Genomic DNA, 10,333 nt, shown 5'->3' on the forward strand with positions numbered 1-10,333 from the left:
TCACACTTAGCTTGGAATAGCTAACGTGACCTAACCGCATGTGCCATAGATCTATTGTCTCATTTTTTTTCTTGTCTTATCTACATATGCAGATTCTGCTAACATCACGTAGACTGATTTTTAATCGCCGCCCCTCCATTGTTGGTGTTTCTGAAATTTTGAGATCACGATACACCTTCACATCTCAGGGACCGAACAAGACATAGTGGCTTGATGATGTTAATTGACCCACAGATAGCAAGTTTTTCATCATTCCTGGGACATGATAAACATCTTGAAGTAGCATCTGGTTAGAATTATATCGAGGCGTAACTAACGTCTTACCGATGTGAGCTATCGATAACCTTGAGTTGTCGGCAGTCACTACTACACGACCTCCCTTATACTCAGACATGCTTTGCAACTTCCGTTTATCACCCGTCATATGATTTGACCAGCCCGAATCTATGATCCAGTCATTCTTGTAGTCAATCTGTTTTGGTGTTGTTACCGTGAGAGCTAATTCTTCTTCTGTAGCGAATAATGCTTCGACATCCCAACCATCTTCGCTATTCTTCTTAGAACTGGAAGTAGCAGTATTACTTTCAACAGGCTTTTTCTTGGTCCAACAATCTTTCGCCATGTGGCCCATCTTCCCGCAGTTATGACACTCACCATCAAACTTTCTACTATTACCACGATTCTTTGAAGTTCCCCTTGGACGATAGTCTCCCTTTCCTTGGTGAATTTCCACCTTGTCACCATCCTTTTTAGATCCACCATCAGTGTGCCACTTGAAACTACTTTCGCTTTTGTTGGTGTAGAGCGCTTCCTCTTCACCCTTCAGCAAGACTCCTCCCATTTGCTTGGCCATAGCTTCTTGACCTGCAAGCAAATTTTCAAACTCAACAAGCGATGGTTGTGTCGGCCATCCTTGTATAGCGGCAACGAACCCTCAATATTCAGGTCTCAAACCATGGATAATTATTCTCTTTATCCTGGTTTCTCCAATCAGAGCTTCCGGATCTAATTCTAAAATTTCGCGGCATATCGACTTCACCTTGTGAAAATACTAGGCAATCGTCATGTCACGTTGCGTCATCGATAGCAGCTCATTCTCGGGAAGTTGCAGTCTTGTATCATTCTTCTTTGAAAAGAGTGTAACAAAGGTGTCCCATGCTTTCTTCGGTGTTTTAGCATCCCGAATGTGCTCCAACATTTCTTCTTCAACTGGGGTCTTTAAAGCAAACATCGTTTTTCCTGCTTTAATTAGAAATAGTCATAAAGGATACACACAGAAAATGGGGAGAAAAGGCGATTATCAAAACAACTAGAAACTAGAGATTAAGGAGAAGACCTTGACGTCACCTAATGCACAGTAATAATCGTTCAATAAGTTTGACAAAACCCCATTTTAAAGCTAACAACTAGATTGTTTACTTGCTGGACATCCAGCATAACCATATGTATAAACAAAATACCCATATACAAAAATCGTCTCAGCTACAACTTGTCGATGATAGATTCATATCATGTAAAGTAATGCAGTGTGGAAGTGATGAAACTCGGAATCTACCAATAGGTGTTCTCTAAATTCACAAAGAACAATCTTTGAATCCACGAAGTAAAAGATAACTTTATTGATAAAAGTGATATGATTTATGATGTTACATTCCTACTTCTTAAATAGAAAAAGAAAGCATACTCCTAATAAGAACATAATTCCTAAAAAACAATTTAAAACTACCTAAAAGTCTCTTTATAATAAAGGAAACAAATTCGTCCTAATTAAATCAAAACTGATTTTGTTTCCTAATCTAAATTGACTCTAACTTTATTATTAAAAATAAACTAAAGGCTGATTATTTCTGAAATCATTGCTAAAAAACGGATGTTATTGATGGGATTGTGGGATTCTGCCAAACTGATTGACTCAATCTCATCGAAATAGGTGATTTTTATATGTAATATGTTAGAATCCACCTTTCGGATTGGGAGATACGTGTGTTTCTCTATGGTCAGTCAATAATTCATCTGTATCCGTATTTGACTCGTGAAGGTCCCACTTATTCATGAATTTGATTGTTATGCATCATACATCATAGAGTTTCACTAACTTTGTCTTGAGACCGATAATGTTTCATCAGTTGCTACAATAAATCCATCAGATAGTTACAAATTGTGTCATTGTATTATATTTTGCTCATCATACGTTGTTCCGTCATCCTCGGTTTCTTTTTCATTATCAGACTCCAAACTTCATCATCTTTATCTCTAGAATTGCAATTGTTTTTTCAGTGAACTTATCAATCTTAATATTTGGCGACGTCTTCTTGATCTTGATAGAATGAAACTGGAGTTTGTTGTGAATATTGCAGAAATATGATCTGAAATCTTGCACACAAAGCAAGAAAACTATACAATTACAAAAACTTTTAAAAAAATTAAAAATAAATCACAAACACAATGGCTGTAGGCGACTCGGAGCTAGTCCGCTATTCGTATGCGATAGGGGATAAATCTTCACCATTTAGATGAGAGATTACAAGTTGTACATATTATATCAATGATTTTCAAACTGCCTCTCAACAACGGTAGAGAAAACCCTCTCTTAATTGGATGCTTTACGGTCTCTTCCCTTGATTCTGTATTTTTCCTTTGCAATACCTGATATAACTGCTCCTTTTATATAAAGACACTCACTCTCCTCAACTCCAATAAAAAAATTTACATTCTAAGATAGGAAATTGAACATGCAACAAATGATGCTACAATCTACATTAAAACTGATGGTACAATGACGATAAGAACATATGAGCAAAAAACGTCTCCTATGTCATTCGTGATTCTATTGACAAAAGAAGAGTGATATAACAACGGCATAAGCACATACATTAGAACTAGAAATCTTATCAGAACCAACCTCATACGAGCGGTCAGCTTGAGCCACATGAGAGGCAAAATCTGTTAGGAATATTAGCTGTTTAGACAATAACGAAAATCAGTTTAAGCAATTTAATAATTAACAGATAATCACTATTATAACACAGATATAAGAAATATATCAAATGAAAAATAAATAGAGTTAGAAATACGGCCTGATGATCGAAGCGTGCAAAGCACTGTCCCAAGAAACTAATTGCCCCCTCTCGTATAGGGCTACGCGGCAATAGATCTCCGAGATACGACGACCCTCGGTCAGGCGACCTCCTTCTCGTCGGCACGAGCTTCAAGAAGGTTTTGCGAATTCTTCACCACTTTCAGGGAACCAACAAATCGTAACAGTAAGTAAATTCAAGAGGAAGAACAGAGAAGGAGAAGAAGAGCTTGTTGTATTTCGTTGTGTTAAACTCTTCGGATTTTAGATCCTTTTATAGGGAAAAACAGCCGTTACTCATAAATCTCGTAATTAACACGTTTTAATTAATCACCTATTAATGTATTAACGTTAGCCATTTTTTGTCATTTAAATCCATAAATCCGCGGTATTTTAATTATAACAGTTACAAAATATTTAATCCTAACCGTTACAAAATGTTTATCACATGTTAATTGTTCAAAAATAAATATTATATTTTAATTATTCAAAAATAAAAATGTAGCAGATTAAGGGCCCATTAATCCGGAGCGGCATTCATGTGTGTGCGCAACCCGAGCCCGAGCCTGGCCCAGCCAGCGCGCGCGTGTGCGGTGTGAAGCATAACCTTTATTTTCTTCTAGGCATAGGAGAGAAAGGGAAGGCTTATACTCTTTCTTCCTATTCCATTTTCTATGTGGGACTAAACTTTTCCTCTTTTCCTCTACAAAATCAAGTTTTAAGTTATCTTTATTATAACTCCAACAAAATCTCCCATCGTGACTCAGAATGAACGGCTCGCATGCGGTCAGTTCGGATGCTAAGCATGTACTCAGACACAAATAGCCAAAGCTGGGTTGATTTCCCGAGAGGACTCTGGACGCATTTCAAAAAGTAGGTACGGGACATCATTCACGAATCGTGTGGTGGTGGAAGAATCTAAAATATTTTTCTTCGGAACTTTATTGACAGTAGTACTAAAGTAGTGACTAGACAGGGATGGAAATAGATCAAGCGGGCCCCCAACACCTCACCTTTGTTTCGCTGGCACAGTCAACAAAATAAGGCCATGATTGATGAGGACAATTTATTCAATATGGACTCAAACGAGTGATGGGCTGAAGCCTACCACCTTAAAACATGCCCACTAACTTAAGTCCATGACTAAAGCATGACGTCTTGCAAACGACATTTTTTTCCATCTCACGAAGATTTTCTTCCTTCTCTTTTTTCCTATAGCGAGTTTCTAGATGAGTGGTTGGAATGATTTGTTAATCATGTGATCATATCCCTATCCTATCATAGTTTATTGTTGAAACATTATTGTACTTCATGAGTTTTTGTGCTTCATGAGTCCTGTGGACCCATTTCCACTTAAACCCTTATTTAATTCAAGTGTTACCCTTTAATTAATATAATCTGTCACCATGATGATCGCCATTTGCAATACTTATACTTGATCAAAGTTGGAAAATGAGCGAGTATAACAAGTTAACAATAACAATAACAATAGCAAATGACTTATGGATTTGAAATATGAAGCAAACAGCTTTAATTTAATTCTTAAAAAAATAATAATAAGGTTTTTATATCTTGTCCCCTCACCAAAGTGCGAGTCATACTCTGCCAGAACCACAAATAAAAATAAAAAACATAAAAAAAAAACATCAATCTTTTGATTGGAATAAGTCATTGACAACTTTGGACGTCTATTTCGTATTTTTTACGACTTTCCTCTGGGATGGATTAACCTTTATAGCGTGGACGTCATCCGTTTATTTGACAAAAATAACTAACGGGCATCCTGCCGGAATTTTTTTACATGAGCTTTGCTACAGTGACCCAAAATATGAGACCCAAAATATAGGACCAATAAGGGGGACAAGTGAGGTGTCCCTCTCTTATTGGATAATGAGTTAGCCATCATTAATGATGGCCAACTCATTATCCAATAGGAGGGGAATACCTCACTTGTCCCTCCTATTGGTCCCATATTTTGGGTCCTTGAGGAATTTTTCTTTTTACATGAAATCAGTGACATAAATTTATTGCAAAGCAACCTTTAAATTATTCGAGCTTAATTATTTTTTTTATGCTAGAAACAAACATATTAAACTAATTTTCTGGGAAATGTTCTTTTACCTTAAACAATAAATAAAATGGATAAGCAGAACGCCAGATACGTAGAAACAAATTTCTTGTTTTCATTTCGATCGGTTTCACCAAAACTAGCACACGTTTCTCTTTAATAAATTGAATAAAGAATATTCCTGCGATCAATTCTATTCGCTCTCTGAAGGCAAAAACAAAGTTGTGGCTCTGTTACGTTTAAGAGACCAAGAGGCCAAGGACAATGTGAACTGTATTAATTAATGTATCATTAAATTAAGAAAATTAATTGTAGATTCTTCTTCCGGAACATAATAAAAGCAAAGTGATTGTCAACTATGATGCCTACATTATTGGAGGATTGAAGTTGATGGTCTGCTCTACTCGCTTCCGTAACATAGCGGCCCCCGTCAAATCACATCACATCACACTAAAATTGAAGCGCTTATATAGCCAGAAAAACATCTAGAAAAAGATTTTGGTAGAATAATATAAGAGGAAAATGGAGAAACTTGGTACCAAATTTCTCCAAGTAACTTGGTGGTGATGTGGCATAATCTTATCTTTACATCTACATTGGAATTTGTGAATGGTGGTTAAGACTCTATCTTCGAGGTGTGATGTAGGGTCAAGATTAGGTCACATCACTATCAGGTTGCTTTAAGCAACTTGATACCAATGTTCTCTATTTCTCTCATAATATAATCAACAGATAGAGCCAGTAGAGATCACAAGGCATCGCAAATAAGTATTTTACTATGAGTACAGCTCCGCTTCTATCCACATTATTCATTTGACTGATTCTAGAATGAGCAAAGCAGAGCGCAAATTAAAACACAAGCATTGCCTTCAACCCGAAAAAAAAAAAAAGGAAAAATAAATTGAAAATTGCAGCTAGCTAGCTACACCTCCTTCCATTTCTTAGCAACATCCGCGAGAGCCTTGTATGATCTCCCCTCCACCTCTAGAGCTTTGGCTCCAGCCTCCTGCAGCTCCCTTACCTTGTGTCTCACCCTCTTCCCTTTCTCGCCCTCAATCAACTCCCTCACCACCTCCGATATCTCCTCCCTCCTCGCGATCCCATCATCTCCAAACTTGACCTTCAGCGCAACCTCGGCACCTTCGACCAACATAACGGCGTTCTGTCTCTGCTCAGCGAATAACGGCCAAGCAATCATCGGAACACCGTTAACCACGCTCTCCAGCGTGGAATTCCATCCACAATGCGTCAGAAACCCTCCGGTGGACCGGTGACCTAACACCTCAATCTGAGGAGCCCAAGATGACACGACAAGTCCAACGTCTTTAGTCCTCTCAATAAATCCCTGGGGCAAGAACTCGAACGGGTCGTTGATGCTCTCGGGATTGAAATAATTGGCATCTGACTTGTGATCGCTTGGGCTCCGAACCACCCACAAAAATCTCTGCCCGCTCATTTCGAGACCCAGAGCCAGCTCCTTGGTTTGCTCTGTGGAGAGGGTCCCAGCACTCCCGAACGACACAAACAGCACGGAGCCACGCAGCCCACGTGGCTGCTCGTCCAGCCACTGTACGCCACGACCGCGCTGACTCATCGCACCCGGTCCTGATCAGCGGTCCAACCGAGTAAATCGGCGGTCTACCCGCTTCAACCGCTTTCAAAACTTTCGCTGCCCCCGGTTCAATTTCATCAAAAGTGTTCACCAAAATTCCCTGAGCATCTCTATACTTGATTGCTTGACGCAGTAACCACGAATAGGCCTCTTTCTTCTTGTCCTGGAGCGGATGGAGGATGTCCTTACCGGGTATCGGAACGCAGCCCGGTAGCTTAACGGGCTCGGGTAGATCCTTGAACTCGCACGGATACTTCCGATCAAGCTCCGGCAGGTGAAGGACTAGGGAAAGGGTTAAGAAGTTGGAAGGGAAAAATATGTAGCCAGGGATGTCGACTTCATTGGCGGCGTCGAGGTTGCATAGGTGTGGCCTCCGAAGATGTCTGGCCGACGAAGGCGACGAGCCTATGCGACTTCTTGAGCGCGAACGAAGGCGGACGTTATGGCGGGGGACGCGCGCGCCGCGAGGAGACGGACATGATGGTTTCGATGGCGCGTCGGAGGGAGGTCGCGAGAGCGTCGACGGGAGGGAGGGGAGGGAGGGGTTATGAATTGCGGCCCAAGGAGTCGAGTAAGCCCGTTGGGCCTTGGATTCGACTCGGTAGAGTGATGAAGGTGACGGAGAAGCCTGTGGCGTTGACGAGGCGCTTGGCTTAGCTCGGCCAGAGGGATGAGGTGGCCCATCCCCGGCGTTGGGAGCACGGCCACGTGAGGAGAGCGTGGGGATTCCATTTTTTTTAATTATTATTTTTTTTTCTATTTTGGGTTGGAGGTTTTTGATGTTTCTGATGGTGAAGAAGGTGAGGAGGGTACTTATAGTATGCGGAGGAGATTGTGGAGGCAAACAAGAAAGGAAAGGTGTTGTATTTTTTTTAAATGTGCGGAATGTAGAATAGCTGGGCGATGTGGGATTAAATTAGAGACGGACAGGAGTCGGACTACGGAGAGCTTGAGGGCGGCTAGTCTAAAGCTGAGGTCAGGACTAACGTCAGGCTTATGTAATAGGAGAGGGTGGCTTTTGGTGCTTCTAGAACTTATAATTTCTTGTGGCTGGGGCTTTGATAATTTTCGCATTTCTTTCTAAAATTTTGATTATCTCATTTTCCTTTTGAGGTTAACATCATACCAAAATAATTGGCTTTATGGTGTTGGATTATCTTGGGTTGATGACACAGAGTTAGGTGGCTGGATTTGAGTTGGAATATTGTGTATTTTTTTTTTTTTTTTTGGGGGGCGGGCGGGGGGCAGAATAGCAACAAATGATACAAACGAAGATTTGAGGAATATTTAGGGAGCTTCTCCGAGTTGCTTGATAAAAGGCTAAAAATTTTCTGTAAAAGCTAACGTTCGTAGAATTAAGAAAGATACACCAAAAGGAATAGATACAAATTACTAATTAAATCTTAATTATTCTTTATGATTGATTGTCAATTTCCTTTTCTTTACGTGCATATGAGTGTTTTTCTTTATTATTTTTGTAAAATGTTTTCAGAAATAATTACTTAACTAATAAATGCCGTCTCATTTATATAGAAAAATAATGATTATTCATGTATAATAGGTATAATAGACAGATCATCTACTATAAATCACAATTGCCGATTTTTGTAGTAGATAATTGTGATTTTTCTTTACAAGCATGATAAATTATACAAGAGACGCCGGTATTACATCTCTAGTGGATTGCTCCAAATTAAGTCCAATTACAGGCAAGGACATTGCGTATTGAAATATACGGACCGGCGTTGACTACTTTACTACTAGATATGCAATAGCGAGTATTCACCAGAATACGAATAATTTCTGCACGCATCCACGCGTAGGTCGTCGAGAATTCTCGTAATAGTCCTGCTCATTTAAGCCATTCTTGGACGATTTTGAAGATCAATGAAATTTGATAATATAATTATCTATTTCATTTGATATTATAGGAGAAAAATATGCTGACTACACTAGTAGAAAATAGACCAAACTAGACGAAATTTTTTTAGTTTAGCTTTCTCCTAACTAGTCTGAACGAGTTTCGTCTAGGTTGTTCCGTCTATTTTGGAGCAACCTAGACGGAACGTTCCGTCTAGAATAGCAAACTAGACTGATGTTGTTTATTTTTAAAAATTAAAAACTCAACCTAGACGGAATTCCGTCTAGGTTAGTAACCTAGACGGAATTCCGTCTAGGTTGCATTTTTTAATTTTTTTAAAATAAAAAATAAAAAACACATCCTAGACGGAATTTCGTCTAGGTTGATTTTAATAAACCAAAAAAATTCTAAACCAAAGTTATATTCAAAGAGGCCTCCATTAGATCTTTTCTCTAAGGCGGTTAAACCAAAAATTAATATAGAGACCAAGCTCTGATACCAATTGTTGGACCCTAGAGGGGGGTGATTAGGGTCAAGAGGCTCTAATTATGCAATAAAAATTAAGACAAGCAAACCACAATATTCTAATGTAATCAAAGTAAGTGAGATAGGATTAGGAATCGTTATCCTTTGACGCGCGATGTGTTAACGAGGTTCGGTCCGCTGACCTACGTCCCCGCTCCCCACTCTCGAGGAGAAATCCACTACACACCCGGTTTGGAAGCCGGAACTTTGTCTACACAGCGATCCCTTCACGATCTCATACTACACAGTTGATCTCAACAGATCACACTCCCTCACAGTTGATCTACACAAGATCATACTCACACAGCAGTAGAAATGGTGCAAGACTCTCTTTACAGGTCCCTATGGCAAAGAGAAAGAATACTGAAGCTGGGAAGTGAACACACACAAAAAACACAGAGAACAGAGTTTGAAAATTTTTCTCAGAAGACAGCGTCTCTCTAGTTTTTTTGCAGAAGTTAGGGCAACTAAGAAGAAGAAGAAGTCTGGGTTTAAATAGGAGAGATTAATCATATTAAAATCACAACCCAATCTTCCCAATTAAGAAAATAATCTCCTACACAGACTGTGCCTCAGACCGTGCCAAACACAGTTAAGTGATAAGACAGTAAAAAAGGCAAACGACCGTTTGGAAAAAAGTCTCGGTTGACCGAATAAACTTTCGGTCGATCGCCAGAACGTTCGGTCGACCGAAATGATGAATTTGGTCGACCGACAGAAAATCCGGTCGACCGCGAGCAACTTTGAAAACACAGAAAACAAACAGAGACTTCATCGGTCGACCGGTGCGGTCGACCGATAGAAAAATCGAGATTTCGGTCGACCGCACCGGTCGACCGACAAACTCTCTGAAGCCCAGTGACGAATGATCTCAAGTGCGGTCGACCGGTGCGGTCGATCGCATTCTGATACATTCCAGAAGAGTATTTTGACTCAAACAAAAATATTTAGAAAATATTTATTTGACCTCTGAAAATTATAAAACTTTGTAAAATATTTTTAATACTAAAAACAAACTGTTTGGAAAAATAATTTTGCAGATAGGTCATCATACTTGTGAAAAATAGTATTTTGTGAAAAACGCTTAAAAGCTTAAGTATGAAAACGTGTGTGTGAGTCCCAATAGCTTCAAGTGAATTCAATAACTCTTTGCCTACATTCTAATACTAGAGAGAGAATAAAAACTAGCTA

The 10,333-nt window shown here is 39.4% G+C and overlaps 1 protein-coding gene across 1 annotated transcript; it reads right to left on the reverse strand.

The window, feature by feature from the left end:
* LOC109838933 (UDP-glycosyltransferase 72B1) lies at nucleotides 5,887-7,824 on the reverse strand. Its single transcript, XM_020407371.1, is given in 4 exon segments — nucleotides 5,887-6,745; nucleotides 6,747-7,161; nucleotides 7,313-7,409; nucleotides 7,411-7,824. Coding segments are annotated over 4 exon segments (1,269 nt in total). The 5' UTR covers nucleotides 7,489-7,824; the 3' UTR covers nucleotides 5,887-6,066.

The sequence above is a fragment of the Asparagus officinalis genome, chromosome 1 (genome assembly GCF_001876935.1).
Source record: "Asparagus officinalis chromosome 1, Aspof.V1, whole genome shotgun sequence".
Taxonomy (NCBI): Eukaryota; Viridiplantae; Streptophyta; class Magnoliopsida; order Asparagales; family Asparagaceae; genus Asparagus; species Asparagus officinalis.